At 37.3% G+C, this 19,435-nt stretch overlaps 2 protein-coding genes across 6 annotated transcripts in view; both read left to right on the top strand.

Moving 5' to 3' along the window:
* ptpn4a (protein tyrosine phosphatase non-receptor type 4a) overlaps nucleotides 1-11,617 on the top strand; it is an 80,093-nt gene extending 68,476 nt beyond the window's left edge. For both annotated transcript variants that reach the window (XM_032567194.1, XM_032567197.1), the window contains exons 17-27: nucleotides 1,383-1,466; nucleotides 1,572-1,628; nucleotides 1,712-1,868; nucleotides 2,685-2,851; nucleotides 2,945-3,035; nucleotides 3,820-3,881; nucleotides 3,985-4,131; nucleotides 4,771-4,899; nucleotides 5,375-5,523; nucleotides 6,666-6,801; nucleotides 7,646-11,617. In XM_032567194.1, the coding sequence (XP_032423085.1) occupies nucleotides 1,383-1,466; nucleotides 1,572-1,628; nucleotides 1,712-1,868; nucleotides 2,685-2,851; nucleotides 2,945-3,035; nucleotides 3,820-3,881; nucleotides 3,985-4,131; nucleotides 4,771-4,899; nucleotides 5,375-5,523; nucleotides 6,666-6,801; nucleotides 7,646-8,023 (1,557 nt within the window). In that variant the 3' untranslated portion in view covers nucleotides 8,024-11,617. The remainder of the gene's footprint in view (nucleotides 1-1,382; nucleotides 1,467-1,571; nucleotides 1,629-1,711; nucleotides 1,869-2,684; nucleotides 2,852-2,944; nucleotides 3,036-3,819; nucleotides 3,882-3,984; nucleotides 4,132-4,770; nucleotides 4,900-5,374; nucleotides 5,524-6,665; nucleotides 6,802-7,645) is intronic.
* Nucleotides 11,618-13,040: 1,423 nt separating this feature from the next.
* The window catches only part of epb41l5 (erythrocyte membrane protein band 4.1 like 5), a 31,515-nt gene continuing 25,120 nt past the window's right edge, over nucleotides 13,041-19,435 (top strand). For 2 of the 4 annotated variants that reach the window (XM_032568148.1, XM_032568145.1), the window contains exons 1-2: nucleotides 13,041-13,249; nucleotides 14,754-14,965. In XM_032568148.1, coding sequence (XP_032424039.1) covers nucleotides 14,786-14,965 — 180 coding nt within the window. In that variant the 5' untranslated portion in view covers nucleotides 13,041-13,249; nucleotides 14,754-14,785. The remainder of the gene's footprint in view (nucleotides 13,250-14,753; nucleotides 14,966-19,435) is intronic. The other 2 variants (XM_032568147.1, XM_032568146.1) reach the window with 1 other exon arrangement.

The raw sequence follows: 19,435 nt of genomic DNA, 5'->3' as shown, positions 1-19,435 counted from the left end.
TCACAACCTCATATAGACACATAAAAAGACTGAAAAATTAAATCTTTAATTTGAGCTTTTAAAAAAACTACAATATTTAGCATCTTTGCCTTTGTTACCTTAAACCAGGTTGATTTCTTGTCTGACGAACCATTTATTTATTGTTTTGGCGGTATGTGTTGGATCATTATTCCACTGAGAGATCTAATGTTGATTCTTTTTCAACTCTGTAGCAAAGAACAGCATTTTTCTATTTAAAATCTCCTGGTGTATCAGAGTTTATGGTGGCATGCGCTCTAAAAAGGCCTGTAGAAGAAAAACAGGCCCACAGCATCACAGATTCTGCATCGTAGTTCAAAGTGGAGAAGAAGTGCTTTCCCACTTGTTCATCATTTGTCTCCCACCAGAACCAGCTGGTTTTTTTCTTGAAGAAAATTCATTCTTGTTTATATTTGTGAACATGCGGGGCAGGTTTTTATTTTCCTGGTATCACAGATTGTTTTGTTGCTTGACCTCCCACACCACCTTGCTTTCTGTCCGGTTAGGCAAGATAAATGTCAGTACTTGTTTTCGCCTGGTTTATGACCGTTCCAGTTTTTCTTATCTTTACTTTCTTTGACTGTAGATATGGGCAACTTTAGTTAAGTACCTACTTCTTGAAGGCTTTTTATGACTTAAAACAAATCAGTACAGATCTGACTTTTTTATTTTCCTTTCTTTGTTTTTTGAAGAGTTGCTCAGAGAAATTTTTGTTTCATAAAACAAAAACCAAGAATGTTATAGATTATTCATTAGTAATCACTGTCACTTTGATAAATTCGTAAAAACAAAAGTTAAATTAAAAAAAAAAACTGTCAGTTGCATTGACTTTCAAGAAATCTTTGAAAATGTGCTCAAATTAAAGGTTGAGTTTGTCTAAAAGATTAATTTATTGAAAGGTTTTTCACCATAAACAATGAAGCAACTTTTTACTAATTCATAAAATCTTACCCTATCAGCAGAGCAGTTATTGTTATATGCTTGTTACGTAACAATATGACTAATGTATTACAAGAAATACTTATTGTTTTTATGCAATGCTAAAATGTATTTTTTTCCAACACATTTTCTGCTTTGTGTATAAGACAATGGCAGAAAGAGAGCTTGTTTATACCTTAAAATTACCTTTGATCTGACAGTAATACATTGTAGAATATGCTTCAAAAGGTGTTGATGCTAAAATAAAAAAAATGCTTACTGCTATAAAACAGCCATGCAGCTTTATGTCACTTTTTGCCCCCTGGTGGTTGAATTAGATGCATACATGTCTTTGATCTCCCTTACATCTTCAGTATTTATAACAAATGCAGGTCTCTGTGTGGATACAAGTCTAACTCTGTTGTGTTTTTAATGGGTCCTTTCAGCTAAACGGAGTCGTCCCACATGATAATCTGGTCCTGATCAAGATGAGGCCCGATGAACACGGACGTTTTGGCTTCAATGTCAAGGTTGGTTTTAATCTTGTGGTTTACTGGATAATTTATTAGTCTGTAGTCTTTAAAAAAAATCGGTGTGCAAATTATTGGACTTTTAACATGTGTGTTTATCTCCAGGGTGGAGCTGACCAGAAGATGCCCATCATTGTGTCTAGAGTTGCTCCGGGAACCTCAGTACGTTAACGACTGAAACATCTGAGCAGAAACCTTTCAGGACGAAAAAAAAATCATTTTCTTACCTGTTTCTGCCTTTTCAGGCCGACCTCTGCGTGCCTCGCCTTAACGAAGGGGACCAGGTGGTTCTAATAAATGGGCGGGACATCTCTGACCACACCCATGACCAGGTGGTGATGTTCATCAAGGCCAGCTGTGAAAGCCACTCTGGAGAACTCATCCTACTAGTCAGACCAAACGGTAAATTATGTTTTACAGTACAAACAAAGCTTTTTAATTCAAATACTCAAAAAAAAAAAATACAGAAAAGTTAACGGTTTTATGCTGTAGTTCTGCTTTTAATAAAAAAGTACAAATCCTATTTTTCTGTATGCTTAAAGTAGTTGATAAAAGAGGTTAAAAGAGATGGTAGCATCAGAAAGATCAGCCATACTTGACTGTTTGGGGCTAAGCTACGGATGTTGAAAGACTACGTCACACCATGATGACTGCGTAATTTCTATTATATCTATGAAATCATACAACTGCAAATATATGACAGATAAGACAAAAATTTAACAATTTATCCATGAGACTGCACCTTTACAAAGCACGGTGGTGGCAGGATCATGTTGTGCAGGGAGTTTTGCTGCACAAAATAGATGGCATCAAGAGAAAAAACACAGTAAGGGTAAAAATTGAAGCAACATTTTAAGAAATCAGCCATATTGTTAGTATACTTAAGGACAACAAAGTCTATGTTTTGCAGTGGCCATCACAAAGCCCCGGTATCAGTCGATCTGTTTTGATGAATCAGAAAATTGAGCTGAAAGGATTTAAAATGGTGTGTGCAAGTGAGGTTCCTCTGACATCTCAACTTGAAACCTAAAATGTATGGATTTTTTTCAAACAGTATCTTTTGGAAACTTTCATTATAGCCTGATACAGAAATCTGGTACTTTGTTAATACAACAAATATAAACTTTTGACTATAGACAAATTGTAGGACAAAATGCTTTTCTTTTTCTCATCTTGAGCTCCAGAAAAAGTTGTGTGACTTGTTTCCCTGTCTTCCAGCCATCTACGACGTAGTGGAAGAGAAGGTCGACTCGGAGCCGGAATTTCAGTACATCCCAGAGAAGTCCCTGCAGGATCCCACCCAGCTCGACCAACATGCCTTGAGGGACTCCATGATGGCTCTGAAGGAAGGCCTGAGTAGTGGAGGCATTCTGGCTCAGTTTGATGTAAGGAGAGCAGGTTCACACAATCAGACTGGGCGCATGCATCGGAGAGGGAAAGGCTTATCCTGCTGATAATCTCCATCTTTGATCCCACAGCAACAGTACAGGAAGAGGCCGGGGATGACCATGCTGTGTGCCAAATTACCTCAGAACGTTTCCAAAAATCGCTACAGAGATATCTCCCCATGTACGTGTCTGTTTACTTCCTCCCCTCACACTCGCTCCTTTTTCTGCTTGTTTTTATCTTAAATTTCAGAGCTGCAACTAATCAAATTAATGGGATAAAAAAATCCACATTCTGCAGATTTTTCATTTCACCACAAAAACCTTTTTTACACAATATTAAAAATAAAATAAAAGAATTTGAATGAATAATAAATCATTTCATTCCTTTTTTAAAATAAGAAAATAAATATTTTATTGCCTAAAGTCCAATAACAGCATTACTTTAGTGAATGCTTGAACATTTGCAGCAAAGGATTTTTCATCAGCCAAGAAAATACTTCTAACATCAACACATGAAAAGCTTTCTGCTCAACTTGGCATCAGTACAGTATAGGAATAATCTGGTGAATATTTTTTGGATTAACAAATTAATAGTTTCTTAACAAAAGATGCTTAATATGAATTTACAGATAAAGATTTTTCATCTTGGATTTTTATTTTTATTCAACTTTTATTTTACCAGAATAAAAATATATTGAGATTAAAATCCACTTTTCAAGGGCTAAAGGCAGTAACAAATACAACACACAAAAATGTAAAAAGTATATATTGTTGTGCAGTTTTGCCTTTATTCCTGCTCTGAGTTCATTGTTCTTTCAGAAAATGGTTTTTTTTTGTCTGTATCCTCCAGTTAATTATTGATGGATTACTAAATTAGTTGAGCATTATTTCAATAATCGAGTAATCACGATTAATAATTTCAGCCCTACTAACTGTGTAGCCTCACTCCTTTTATTCTCTAACAGATGATGCCACACGGGTCGTACTGAAAAGCACAGACGACTACATCAATGCAAACTACATCAATGTAAGTATCTTTCATATGTTTTTATTGTAGCTCACCTGTGATAAAGCAATACGTTAACATTCTTTCTGACATTTTCTGCTGCGTGATGTTTTCCTCTGTGGAGATGGAGATTCCTGCGTCCAGCCTGATAAACCGCTACATAGCGTGCCAGGGCCCACTGCCCAACACCTGCCCTGACTTCTGGCGGATGACCTGGGAGCAGAGCTCGTCGATGGTGGTCATGCTGACCACTCAGGTGGAGAGGGGCAGGGTATGTGACACCTACATACCAAAATACCATTACGCTTCTACTGGAGGTTTGATTTCAACTTTCAGGTTTTGTTTCTGTGTGAAGTGAGTTAATACCAGAGAGTTTAGAATATAAAAAATATAAATGTTTCTAGATGGAATCCATCCATCTGTCTGTCCATCCATTCATCCATTTCTTCTTTTTTCAATCATCCATCCATCCATCCATCCATCCATCCATCCATCCATCCATCCATCCATCCATCCATCCATCCATCCATCCATCCATCCATCCATCCATTTTCTATTATCTTCATCCCTTTTTCTATTGTCCATCCATCCGTTCTTTGTGCTCAGTGGATTTAATTGTCCATTTCTAAAAGTCTAAACTTCTCATTCCTGTCTCGTATGAATTGGCTGCCTCATTTATTTTCTCCCTTTTCCAAAATATTTAGTTGGAGACTGCAGTTTTATCTTTGCTGCATCTCTTCATTCATTCGGTTTCCATGGAACAAACTCATGAAAGAGTGAAACCGGCGTTATGTAACAACAACGAACGCTCCAGAAGCAGTGTTGACACCTGCAGGCTCTCAGAATAAACGCAGATCTGTGATCTGTTCGGCGCACAGATCTGACTGGAACCTTCCGTCTGTGTTTACAGGTGAAGTGTCACCAGTACTGGCCCAACCCAGACAGCAGCGCCACCTACGGAGACTTTAAAGTCACGTGCCACAACGAAGAGGGCAACTCCGCCTTCCTGGTGCGGGAGATGACTCTCACTCACATACAGGTAACACAACACACACACACACACACTTATTGAACCAAACAGACTTAAAACCGAGGTGCATTCAGCCTGCTGAGAACCCCGAAGAGGTGTGTTGCCATAGTGACCAGTGTGGGCTGTTCTTTTTCTGGATCCCACTGCCGAGCGCCAGTCTCATGCTGTGGGAACTGGTTGCCATGACAACGCAACCACCACAGTCGGTCACGCTGCAGGAAGAGAGAGAGAGAAAAAAATGAACTAACTGGAGGAACGAGGAGTGGGATGAATAATTTTTTGTTTACAAAATTGGGAATATGTAAATGAAAAGTTGGCTTTGTTACCACACATGGGCGTTTTAATGGTTCCGTGCTTTTGATGTTGCAATTCTGAACTTTAGACTGTATCTCCTGTATCTACTCACATCTCAATAGAACATATCCTGAAAAACATAGTATTTTAAATTTCTCTAGTAATTTTATGTGGTGCTTTTTTTTTCCAGAGTGAGCAGCAGAGAGAGCTCACTCAGCTCCAGTACCTGGCTTGGCCGGACCACGGCGTTCCTGATGACTCTACCGATTTCCTGGACTTTGTGGCTCTGGTACGAAGCAAACGGGCCGGACAGGACCAGCCCATGGTGGTGCACTGCAGGTAGACAATCTCTGAATAATGACAGTAGGAAGTCAGTCATGTATTGTGCTTAGATATCCTTCATCTTCAGTCACATAAGTAATTTTCTTTTCCTAGTGATGTGAAAAAGAAAGCATTGCCCCTATTTAAAAGTAGAATTTTATGGAATATGACATAATTTGGCATATATTGGTAAAACCTCAATTAAGGTACAATACTTGAAATGCATGCAATGTCCTTGTTGGATTTCTATCAACTATGACATTTTAGTAGTTTGCTGGTCTGGAGCATAGGTGTGGGTTGGATATCCACATATCTTTCCATATCTTGGCATGGAAAAATATGCAACTGTTGGTGCCCATCAATCAGGGAAGGGTTATAAAATTCATTACAAACAATCAAAAATCCACTGTTCTGCAAAGACAAAGTTATAAATAGGTGGAAAACATTTAGGATAGCTGCCAATCATTCTATCATTCCAGAGCTAGACCTGCTAATTTATTATAAAGGAGAATGTGCAATCCTAAAAAATATGGCAAGGAATGGCAGTATATACCATCATCATTGTTCTAGAAGAGCATATTAAATATTAGTTTAAGAAAACAATATTGACCAATTATGGAAGGGTTCTTATAACATCTTGGTAAAATGCCAGGACTGCAACATTGCTTTTAAATGAACCACAAGACGTTTTGGAACAATTTTCTCTAAAATGTTTAAGTTAACAGAGTGATGATGTTGGAACAAGATAAGCCATGTCAACCAAAAACCAAACAGCTTAAAGACTTTACACCAGATGTCAGGCACAGTGGGAAATCCGCAACAGATTAAGGCAGCAAGTTATAAGCCACACCCCTTTGATTCCACAGTCCCAGGTGCATGAACTGAAAGCTCACACAGCCTCATGATCTCAGTGGATAAACATTCTGTACTAAAAAAAATACTGTAAAAAAAAACCTTGAAGGTTTGTTAGTCAGTTAGTGTGAAATCAAGACTTTTTTTTTTATCACAACAAATCGACTTTCACTCAAAGCACAGTTTTGTCAAAATGAACATTAAAACGTCATTTTAATAAAAAGATCATAACCTGATATTTAACCACCTAAGAGTTTAAAGAGAATTTCATTTCTTTCCATTCTTCTGTTTTATCTTGTTTTGTCCAGCGCCGGGATTGGTCGAACAGGGGTTCTGATCACCATGGAGACGGCATTGTGTCTGATGGAGTGCGGCCAGCCTGTGTATCCTCTGGATATTGTCAGAACAATGAGAGATCAGAGGGCCATGATGATACAAACACCAGTAAGTAGACTGGCCATTGTGATCATGCAGCTGCTTCCTCCTGAGTGCATCCTTCTGTGTTTCCTTTGTTCTTTCCCTTCTTTCCTCCCTTGTGTCCTTTGTTCCTTCATTTATTTCTTCATTTCCTTCTTTATTCCTTCCTTATGTTATACTCCTCTTTCATCCTTGTGTTCTTCCTTTTTAACTATTTTATGCCCTTCCTTATTTTTTTCCTTGTCTTTCCTTCACATCTTTTCTTCTTTGTGACCTTCCTCCCTTTCCTTGGGTCCTACCTCTCTCTTCTTTTATTGTCTTCTTCTTTTTGTGTCCTTATCTTTTTTTCTTCCTTGGGTCTTTTGTTTCTTTTCCTTTGTTGTACCTCTTTTCCATCCTCATGTTCTTCCTTTTTACCTTTCTTATACCCTTCCTTACTTCCTTCCTTGTTTCTCTTCTTTATATCTTAGCTTCTTTGCATCCTTCCTTCCTTCTTTGTAACCTTCCTCCCTTTACTTGGATCCTACCTCTCTTTTTTCCTTGTGTTTTTCCTTTTGTGTCCTTTCGTTTTTTTGTTTTTTTTCTTGGGTCTTTTGTGTCCTTCCTTACTTGCTCCCTTCCTTTTGTGTCTCCTTCCTCTTTCCTTTTATACATAATTCTTTCTTTTTTATGTCCATCTATCCATCCCAGTTTCTGGATTTTGCAGGTTCCATATTTAAATCTTTCCTGCTGTGAAAATATTTGCCATAAATTCACAATGTAATGTAATATTTCATATTAAAAATTAACCTAAATGATGGGATGCAGGACCCTTGGAAACAGATCAGTGCTTTTAATGTTCTCTTCTGTTTTTGTGCTTTTTTCTACTCAGAGCCAGTACCGCTTTGTGTGCGAGGCCATCTTGAAAGTGTACGAAGAAGGTCTGTTCAAGCCCCAAGCAGCGGCCGTCTACCAGCTGAAGGAGAAGCCGAGGGAGGAAAAGGCTGAGGAGGAAATGAAGAAGGAAGCAAAGAAAGAGGACGTAGGAGAGCCGGAGAAAGTGGAAGAGGAAGCAGAGGCGGCTGTGGTGGAGCTTCTGGAGGGAGGCCTGGACGAGGAGGATGAGGACGACGACGAGGAAGTGGAGGTGTTGGACGTGGGGGAAGTGACGGAAGAGGAGGAGGAGGAGCCGAGCGTCGCGAGCTGCACCAGCGTTACGAGCGAGACCAGCGCGAACCCAGATCCGGATCCCGATCCTGCTGACCCCTAACCTCAGCGTGGAAGTCGCCAGGAGGAGGAGAAAACAGAAGCACTGTTGCACTTTATGCTGACAAAAACGGAAAAAAAGGACAAACATGAAAACGCTGAACTGAAACAACAACAAGAAAAACAGAAATCCAGCTGTGTTGAATAGGTACAGTGACGGGGTGTTTTATGATCAGGGTTGGAAGACAAGTGTACAAAGAATAAAAAAGTACGAAAAATAAAGTTTGGATTGGAAAATCGCTGTAGTGCCATAAGTCCGAAGGGGAGGGGCTTCCCCATGGATGAAAAGCTCCCCCAACCTTCATTTTTGTTGTTTTTTTTTAACCCAAAGGGGTCATCCTGTTCACTTCTAAGCGAGTCTGCCAGACGGGCCTGCCTTTTTTAAAGTCCTTTTAGCTGATAAAGAAAGAAATCTTATCTTTTGTTCCTCAGACAGAGTATTTATTGTGTTTTAGTTTGTGTCAAACCCTGTCCACTGAACAAAAAATAGCTGTATGTTCTGTTTGTTTGTACGAGTCTACGAGCTTCATGCTATCCTGATTAGCTAGTGAAATTGTGTTACGCCCCCTGCTCTGTTTTGTTTGAGTTTTTTTTTTTTTTTTTAGTTTTGAGGCTTTTCAAGGGGGAAAAAACGCAGTGATTTAATTTATTGTATTTAGTTTGAAATCTTCCTCCTCTTTTCTTGTTTACTTTTTTGCCTCTTTTACTCAATGCTGTGGCAGGTTGGGTACTTTCTCATGCTCTGTGATTTTGAGCTTGGACACACACAGACACACACACATTCATAGTTTGCAGTCCTCAGGGCCTTTGTTTAGTGGAGATCTTTATTTAATTTTTGCAAATATTCACAGCAGTATTCAGGTAGAAAAAGAAATAGTTACCTGCGCTAGAATCTGAACTCAACAACTGGGATCACTTCTCGTTTTTTATCCAGTCAGTGTTCCTGCTGAAGTGTCCTTGAGCCAGACACCAACAGGAAAGCCCTGCATCATTCCAGAAGAAAATCTTCTGTCTGATCAAAATAAGTTTTGCAACACAGATATTTCCAGGTATTTCATGCATTTTTCTTTTTTTGTTTCAGAGGTGGTTGAAAAGCTGCTACAAGTTTTATGCAATCAGTATTTGTTTGTTTTTTGAGGTGCATCAACAGAAGTAGTTACAGTCTTTAAAAAGAAAAAAGTGGAACTCTACCTGTTTTGAACTGGGTTGTGGCAAACAGGAGCTTAGTTGACAGGAAAGACTTCAGAGGCAGCACAAACATAACATGATAATTTTTTCCATCTGATCTTCTCCAGAGTGTTTTACATCAATTATGTTTGAGTGATGAAAAACAGGAAGGATTTATTTTTACCTCACTAGATTTTTTTTGAGAGTTTGGTAAGTTATTTTTTGATCTGATTAACTCATGGATTTTTCTGGAAACCCCTGCAGCTCTGTGTTGCTTTTGGGTGTGTATGTGTGCGTGAAGTCTTATTTGTGTTGCTCTGTTTCCTTCCTTCGGAGGACTTGCAAAATATAAATAATTTTCCCCTTTTAAAATCACAAATGTCAGTTTGTTTTTTGGATTAGAAATGCACACGTTAAAGTCGAAGTAAAAAGATGCATGGGTTTCATTTATTAAAAAAGATAACTGTGGTGTTTATTTGTATGCATCTTAGTAAATACTACAACTCACTCTACCTTCAGATAGTGCTACTAGTATTTTAGGGTATTTTTTTACCAGCTGTTCAAATATGGGGAGTAAATTCTTCTTTTCAAATCAACTGAAGCTCAAAAAGAGGGATTAGAGGGTCTGTGAAGATAAATTTTTAGACCTTAAACCTAGAAGAAAACAATTTTCTCAACTGTAGTTAGGTCTAGACTTTGATGAGGCTATTTTTGAACAGGATTTAAACAGCTCCATCTATTTTCCAATCAGCCACAACCAGCTTCCTTGTCTCAGTTTAAGAAAAGCATGCCCACAGCATAACGCTTCCACCACCCAGGTTTACTATATTTACAGTATTAAGATTTTTTTCACACGTAAGCTAGATATTCAGCTTAAACTGGCTCACCTTCTTCCACTTGTTTCCAAACCGCTTTCTTCTTGCCTCCAGTTTGTTCTTGAGCATACTTGCATAAACCCCAGAGAAACTATACTCTGCTTAACTTACACAAGTGGACTCTACTTAAAGAAAGTCTCTAACTTTCTCTTATTTTCTGATCACCGTTAATCACTCTGCTAACCATGAATCATTTATCTTCTTGTCAATTATGCACAACTTTGTATTGGCCTATTGTTTAAAAATACCAATTACATTGAGTTCCTTGGTTGTAAATTGAACCAAAAAAATTTTTAAACTTAAAATATTCATAAGCTTTTGAATATTTTTACAAGGTACTCCACCTCCTCTTTGCACAAAATTGGAAAAATGCATCCGAATCCACCCGAGTCTTGCTTGAGAAAATATTTACACAGTGTTTGAATCCTCCTTTTTCAGAGAGCTGAATCATAATTTTAAGGATGAACAAAGAGCTGCCATCCTCTTCCACTTTTTTATTTATTGCTTAAGCTTTCCCTCTAGTGTGTCACCCTCCCAAATTCAGCCCAGCATCCTTCAGTCATCTCTGTGAAGCCCACACAGCATCCATTCTCCTCATTCTTTCCACCCAGATGCCTCTGTTTTCGGTTCATTGTACACAGATCCCACTCTCTCTGCATGGCCTCAAGGCAGAATGACACATCTGAGCAGAGTACGCCGGGTCCAGAAGCACAGCTCAGTTTTAAACCAGCTAATCAATGGCTTGCTAAAGAAGTGGTTTTAACTGTTTTTGTTGATGTGCGTGTATGTGTGAGAGAGAGCTTAAAGCTGCAAATCGGCTTAAAAAGAAACTGAACAAAAGCGGAAAAGTTCCATAATTTGTCGGGAATTTTATAATTTAAGTGGGGGTTTAAGGTACTGATTGATAGAAGTCGGGAAGAGACGAGATGTGGGGAGGGTTTCAGTTTGTTGTATTTTTGTAAAAAACTAATATCAGTTTTAATTGGTTAGGAGAAGGGGACAGCACTTTGTAGAGAGGCTGGGTGGGCAGGTAGTGCTACTGAACATAAAAAGCAGATCTAAGAGACGTAAAGCATTGTTAAAATAAGTACTTTTATTCTTAATTTATCGTTTTTCTTTGAAAATGAGACACCTGTAATGAACAAAGAAGAGAGCTCCTAATGACACAGTGCCACTTGTTCATTTTGTGTAAATATTACTAGACCATGTAAATACAATGTTGTATATGAAAAAAACTTTAAAATAAAAGGGAAAATCATTTGTGAGCAGAAAAATGGTTTTATTTTTATTTGGATGATTCCAAATGTGACACAAATGCTGTGTAATTCAAAGTTTTGTTTGTTTTATTTCAGTCTAAAACAGCGAGTGTATATATTTAATGAACCACAAAGTGTTTTACCGTATTATAACCTTTGGTTTATTTCCTACTTGTGTCATAAAAAGATGCTTTTGTCCTCAGTTGCTCGTTTTTTATCTGGTATTATGGTTTTATGGTGCTTTGGACATGTCTATAAGCTTGATTCTGAACAATTAAAGCTTGTCTGTCAAAGCATGGAGATGTGGCTTCAGATCACATTGCTTTTCCAGACTATAAAAATCAGATTAGGCAACATCCATCAGCTCATGAGAAAGATTGGATCACAACTGAAGACTTCAATTAATTACAAAAAAATCATGGATTCTTTGATTTACAAAGCAAATATCGGTGGTTGAACATCATATCTAGATATTTTAGAGGGATAAATCAAACAACTTCAAAAATATTAAATATAAAATATTTGAAGAAAGGTTTTTCAAATTAACAGATAGGGACGATGTGGAATATACAATGTGGAATATACACCATTAGGGTGTATATTGGTCAAAAATGCAAGTCTGGGTGTACATTAGGAATATACACCATTAGGGTCCCAAATAGGTTAGACTAATTATTATTTTTTTACGCATTCATTCTCCTTGTCAATTTTGACTTGGGAATTTGGTTTAAAGAAATTACTTTGGAAGCTGTTGTTAAAAAGCAGTCAGGTAAGTGTCAGGATGCATGTTTTCCAAACAGGACTCCATTAAGAATCCAAACTTTATCTGTTTGGAGTTGTGATGTTTTGATTGCTTGTTATAATCTCAGGTTTTATTATTTTTTATTATTGTTATTACTATTTTTGGCCAAAATATTTTACCTGCATCTACAAAAGACATACCTATTAGTCCTTTCAAGTACTGTTTAACCAAACAACCCAGGATTGATATTATTTAATACTCTTATACAATTAGTTTCCAAATTATTATTAAAGAAATCTAAGTCATTTGAAGCAAGGCATGCAAAAAAAAAAATCAAGGAATAAATTAATGTCTAGAGCAAGGACTCGCACTTACTGTTACCTAAGCAAATAGTTACTAAACATGAAATATATATATATATATATTTCATTTTATCTTATAAATAACTAATAAAAATATATTCTGAGTGCCTGTAGAGTTAGAGGCACTTGTAGTTTAACAGTTTAATAATCTTGGGTCAAGAGCAATGCACTGATTTAAATAAATACAATGCGTACATCAACCTCCTTCAGAAACCATCCAGAGATGTCTAAAGAGTGATTCCTTCAGTTGATCAGTAGAAGGTGCTGCTGCCACATGAAGCTGATGCACACAATTTCTGGCTAAAATGTAATAAATAGAAAGGAAATGCCTTTTCAATACATTTGAAGCATTGCCATTCTATTTTGTAAATATTTTAATTATGGCTATAGAAAGAGCTTTTCATTTAATGGATCCTGCTCAGTGTGCTGAAAATATACCATCATAACCTCTTGCGCAGAAATTCTTCCAAATACAGATGTTACTATTAGTATTATTTTATAATTATTTGTAGTTAGATAATAAAACACTAAAAACGACCGAAAGAGGTGAAAGGGTTGCTCTCTTTAAATATGCTAATTCGATTTTTTTTTGTTCTGGATTTGTCATGACGTCACTTCCTGAGGAGAGCTCGACTCCTACTTTTTTGTTGGGACTGTGAGGAAAATTATCCTGTGGAGGGAGGACGGCGGTTTGAAAAAAGAAAAGCGGAGAAATTGACAGAATTAAGCTAAGTTATAGAGTATGGTACTACACAAACTTCAACTTTAGCGGAGTACAATGCAGGCGGACGTGCTTTCCCCGTGAATTCCTAACTAGGAGGCTTTTTTGTAAGTATCCAAGTGTGTGTCAGTCAGTGAGCTCCGGGAGCTAACGGTGGTGTTTGTTTTGTTGTAGCGGAGCACGTTCGGAGTCTCTTCTATTCGATTAGTTCTATCTGCAGCCGTCAGCCGGTGTGATAAAACAAGGGCCCACCTGTTGCTTATATTCAGGTACTTCAGGCCCCGACCGTTACAGGTGTCGCTAGGATTAAACGGTTACTTCCCAATCGTTCTTTCAGTTTAAGATTAAAATGTGAGAGAACGTTCCAGACTTTTTGGAGAAGAGCTCGGTTGCTCGGGGGAAAAAAGCGGCGAACATTTGGTGATTGGGAACTTACGCTATTAAATCTGCGTTTATTTGCCGGGGACTTATTCAAATAGTTTTGAAAACGTAATAAACCATGGATTCAAAGATGTATTTTTTCCATTGGGTTTTGGATTTTGACGCTGAAGTTAGCAACCGAGGCACAGCAGCTCATTCAGCAAAGGGATATTTAGCCTTTTTTTCTTTTTTTTTTAAGGAATCTGGACTACAGGCTCCAGGCCACATTTAAAATATTTAGACATTTCACCCTAGAATCAATTATTGTATATTACAGATTCCTATAAAATGTCTTTGACTGATATTTATTCTATCAATTCAAATTCAAAATACTTAATTAATCCAAGAAGCAAGTCAAATGTTGCTGTAACTCATACTTTTCTTCAGAGTTGTTGTAGATGCTAATGGCTGTGGAGGAGGGATCTCCTGTGGTGGTCTGTATTACAGTGACTTTGAAGAAGCCTCTGACTGAAGACATTACTTTAATCTCATGAAGAGGATACTCAATTGTTCAGTTCAGTTTGGGCAAGACTTGAAAAAGCAAATATGTCTTGTCAAACATTCTCAGTTCTTGAGATCTGGACTTTGGATATGATAACATGTAAACTACTTAATTGTTGCTCTGTTTGATTGTTTAGTGTGTTTGTCCCACTGGATAGCGAACCCCTGGCCCAGTCTGCTGTATTTTTCAGCCTCTAAAGGTTTCAAATGCTAAAAAATGAACGTCCAGCACATTTAACACTGCAACTGTGAAACATTTTAAATGTCCAAATAACCAAAAAAAAAAACAACTACAAACAAACAAAAAAACCCCCGACAATAATTAAAATAGATTATGTAACCAAAATTGCATTTCATAAAACAATAATCATTCAGTTTAGACAGGCAGAACAGGCGAATGTAAAAAAAAAAAGGACCATCTGTTTAACAATTGTTGTTCAACTGTAAATCATTGATCTCATTTCATTTAATCATGCTTTTAATTGATTTATTGCTTATTGTGAATTTGTAACAGGCTTATCAGTCTTTAGTACAGCGTTGTTTTATGATTAGTAGAACATGTAGAAAATAAAACCCAGCCTGATAAATTGTATTTCTGGACCCTGAAATCTGCAACTTTCCACTTTTTCCAGGGATTAATAATCAGTGACACACAGCTACTCTCTTACTAATTTCATTCTTCATCAACAGGTGTGGTCCTGTTGTCCTGCTCCTCACCCATCATGCTGAGTTTCCTGCGCAGGACTTTAGGCCGGCGCTCCATCCGCAAACACGCCGAGAAAACCCGTTTACGAGAAGCACAGCGGGCCACGACACACATCCCTGCAGCCGGAGACGCAACGTCTATCATCACCTGCCGGGTTTCCTTACTGGACGGGACGGATGTCAGCGTTGACCTGCCGGTAAGGAGTATGTTCCAAGGTGTAGATAAATAATAGAATTAGACTTTGTTCTAAAAACTGATGTATTGGGTTAATTTCCATCTTTTCCTGTTGGTTTGCCTGCTGTTTTTGTTTCATACACAGTCAGTTAAGGCTGAGTTATTCAATAAAACTCTTGCAAAAGATGTTCTCAAGCTGATATGAGACAAAGTTATTCCTGGGAAAAATGGCAGCAGTGTACTGGTGACCAATGTGTACCTATGTCAGTAGAGTATTCCAGTTAAGCCTCAGAAGTGTGTGTGTGTGTGTTGAAGCACTGCTGATCACCTGTAATTCCATGATCCTCTCCTAAGAGCACATGACAGCATCACATGACATGTTGGACTCATCATCCCATCCCATAACACTCCTTCTTGTTCTTTATTTCCACCTTGTACCAAATTAGTTTTTCCTTTTCTCAGGCTGAGCTGAAGTAGAGGTCTGTGCAGGTATTTTGAGTCTTCCCTCATATATTTGTTTTGCTATGAAGAGCCAAACTTTCTTTCAAATTTAATAGTGGTCTTCAGAAATAAAACTAAAGCATACATTTTTTGTTTATTTATACGTTTCTTTGGACAACTTTTATGTTGTTAGCTAACTGTTTAGCGCAAGATGTTCTAAGAACATCATGCACAGTCTAAGAACCTCATTGACTGCAAGTGTCAATGAGGCAAAATTTACCTCATTGAACCCCTGATATAATTTTTATCAAGCAAAGACTTAATAATAGCAGATGCATGTTTAATTTGTGCTTTTAAAGACAAATGGTTATTCTGAAGCACATTGCAAAGTTGTGTTGGTATTTTTCTTGAACAGGGAGAATGAATTAAAATTTTTAGATACTTGAATTTAGACACTAAGTCAAGCATGAAGAGTGTTTACAGATGGAGGATTCGAAAACACAGATTGAGTTTAGGAACAATAGTTTTGCTTTTTAGCATTCAAAACTAGTTTTAGAATTTCAAAGATTTCTTCAACCTGTTATCTTTAGCAATTTTTCCAAATGTATGGAAAAAGCAACAAATTGTATTTGTGGCAGACTGTTGGAAACAATGTGTGGATTCCTCTCTGGTACAAAAGCCCCAAAACTCAGCCGTGCAGAAATCCTTAGCAGTGTAAAACTGCTTTTTATTACCTATATGTCACAAGTGATGTCAAGTGTGAGACTGGCCAAATTCTTATCCTATCAGCTCATTATAGTTTGCACAGAGAGGTTGTATTGTACTCTTAGTGAGTTTTTTTCTTTCTAGTGGAATGTTATCAGCCTGGACTCTTTCTCTCTGTTCCTCTCTGTTGCTCCTGTTTTCTTCTCCTCTCTTGTTTTCTTGTTTGGCATGAATTGTTGATGGAATTTTTACAAGGCTTTTCCATCAGTTTATTGTTGTTCATTTTTACCAGTTTAATTCATGGCGCTTTTGCAGATAATGCTTTATTAAAAAACTTTAATGTTGTTCCCTAATATATTTGAGCTTCTCTATTGTCTCAAGTCTTTTTCATTTAGCATTGTGTGAATGAAATGTAATAATGCTTGGGTTTGACTGTTATTAATGAGTTTGATGAGTAGCAGAGCTAAGAGTTTAATGTGTTAAGAAGAAGAAATGTTGATTCTCTTTAATTTTCTTTATTTTGCATTTAAAAATAGTTACATGTGCCCCGAATTCCATCCTTGTGTTTTTTTACCACCAGCTCCTGCTTCTCCTTTGTGTTTATTTTTTTTTATACCCACTGGCCTCCCTTTGTAACTAATGATCATGAAAGCACTCCTATTTGTCTCTCCTGCCTCATCATCCTGTTTTTGTGCTGTCAGCTGAGAAACTGGACAGCTGGCCTATGAAGAGAATTATTATTGCCAGAATAAAATCAGCAAATGCTTAAAGACAGAACAGATTAAGCAAACGTTTTTCCAGATGATTGATTGTTGTAGGAAGTACCATAAATGCTTCTTTTCAAAAAATATATTTTAATAACTGTATCAGTATAGACAATACAAACTGCAAAATACTGCATAGCAGATTTTGTTGGCATAAATATTTCAGGAGCATATACACACTTTGCATGTCAATAATATATTCAGACAGATGTATAACAGTAATATCACCATTGCACAACATTTTCCCTAATTTACATTTGAAACCCTTTATATAACATACTATATTTCATTTCAGGCTTGGTCAGATTATGCTAATTTAAGTTATCAAAAGAAATGACAGTCTGCTTTCCTCAAACAATGTCCACCATTTAATTTTTTTATTCAATGTGCATATTTTTTTTTAAATCACTCTTGTTAGTGAGTTTTCTCTGAGCAGTGCCAGCTAGCACAAACATGAAGGTGCTTAGACAGGCACAGAAACGATGGTAGTCCCTTTCAAATTAAAAGCTGGTTTTTCAAATGTTCATTGTTGATCGTTGCTGTTACACAACTACATTGCTGTGCTTGTGCTGCCCACATAATGTTTTGTTTTTGACAGCTTTAATAAATAGAAGTTTGTATGAGCTATAGCTGGAAAGATAATAAAAACAAACACTGGTTGAAACCTAAAGGGAGCTGAACTTTTAACATCCAAGTAAAAACAAAGAAAATGTCACCATAACTCACAAGAACCCCCACCAATAGTCCTTAATGGAAGTTTTAAGTGTTTCTTTCCTCTGTTATTGTTACAAAGCTCTTTAAATCTTCACTGATACGTTTAGAAGCTTGAAGTTGTAAGATGTTTACTAATGTATAATTTAAATTTATGCAGTGTATTTTTTTAATGTTTCGAACATTTTGTTGATGAGTAGTAAGACTGTTTGCTCATCATTGAAGATTGCTGTGCTGCTTCGTTTACTGTCAGTACGTTTACTGTTTTCCTGTCCACCTCAGCTTTCTTGTCCTTCTACTGCATTGAAACCAACTTAAGAAAAGACTGGGATCTGTTGACAGGTTCGGTCATTCTCACTGAAAATGCTGGTCAGTCTCTGTATCTTTAAGAAGCTCCCACTCTATCCAACACTCTGTGTTCAGCATGTCATCACAACAATGTTACTCCATTAATCTGTTTATAACCGTTCTTAGGAGTATTGAACTGATAAGTAATTTGGATGAAAAACACAACAAAACTTGAAGAAAGTGTTTGCACCTCTGGAGTTGAATCTCTGTCCAGTTGTGTAAATGTTTTTGTCTATGTATCCATCTGTTTCTATCCATTTATCCATCAATTCCTCAGTTTATCCACCACTCTGTCTGTTCAATCATTTCTCTTTCACTCCGCCACACAGATGTAGATTAGATTTATAGTTATTGTTGGTGTACTGAGACAAATGTTGGAAAAAAAAAAATTAGGGCAGTATCCTGTATTATTTTTAGGTTCTAATTGTAGTTTTCTGCCTTCGTGGTGTTTTCAATATGCCTTTGTTTCTTTTCTGCACAGTTGTGTAACATTCACCTGTAGAAACTGAACTAAAGGTTTTGTTACAGACCAGCCCCACTTACACTCCCTCATATCTCACTCATCCATAACTTATTGGCCCTCTTACCCTTTCACCTCCACGTCACTTCTTTTACTCTCTTGATTTGTAGCACAGAGGAAAAGTCGATCTCCCAAATGCTTTAACTGTCTCCCAATAAATGATTCAAAAGTTGTAGTTTTCTACCAAGTGAGGAACATTCTTTAGTTTTGCAGTGTGCCATTGCTTCTTGTTCTACTGTTTGTGCTCTGTGCAGATGAATCCACGAAGGATTCTTGGACCTGTGGTTGTCAGTTGTTTAGCTCATGATTAAAATACTTGACATGGTGTCTAAGAGAGAAAGTTGTGTCCTCTGAGGCAGGAAGAAAGAATACAAAAAAGTAGACAGCAGTGCAGGGACTTTAGCAGGACCTTGGGTGCAGTACACACACACACACACAATAAGTCCTTTGTGCTGTCTCTCCATGGGTACTGTAGGGTGCGGTATGCCTTGTTAACTATGCCAGCTAGCGTGGGGCCTGTCCCCCTAAGCTGGCTACAGAGTCTCTTGGGATGAGATCTGCTACAATCTATTTCTTTCCAACTGTTTCTCTTGCTTTGCGTCCTTTTGTTTTGGCCCCTTTTTAAAAAAAAACATTTGTAAAGTAGATCAGATTAATTGAAACTAGATGGATAACATCTCAATTGTCACGCTTAGTCCAGATTCTCAGTTGGATTTAGATTTGGGCTGTGACTGGGTCACTCAAATGATTTTGATATAAACTGTTGCTTTGTAGCTTTGGCTTTGGAATTGTTTTTCGCTATTAATCAAATTTTTGCCTTTTGAAGATTTTATTTATTTATTTTCACCAATGAACTCTATGGGTTTCCATATTTCAGAGGGATGTTGGCATGCCCAGGGCCGCCATCTTGTTTAAGACTCTTTTCTGGTAAAATTGTCCTTTTTTGCTAGTATTATATCTCAATTCTTATAATTAATCAAATAATCTTATTCGCTGGCCTTAT

This window comes from Xiphophorus hellerii, chromosome 7 (assembly GCF_003331165.1).
Source record: "Xiphophorus hellerii strain 12219 chromosome 7, Xiphophorus_hellerii-4.1, whole genome shotgun sequence".
Taxonomy (NCBI): Eukaryota; Metazoa; Chordata; class Actinopteri; order Cyprinodontiformes; family Poeciliidae; genus Xiphophorus; species Xiphophorus hellerii.
This window is presented reverse-complemented; position numbering and strand designations above follow the sequence as displayed.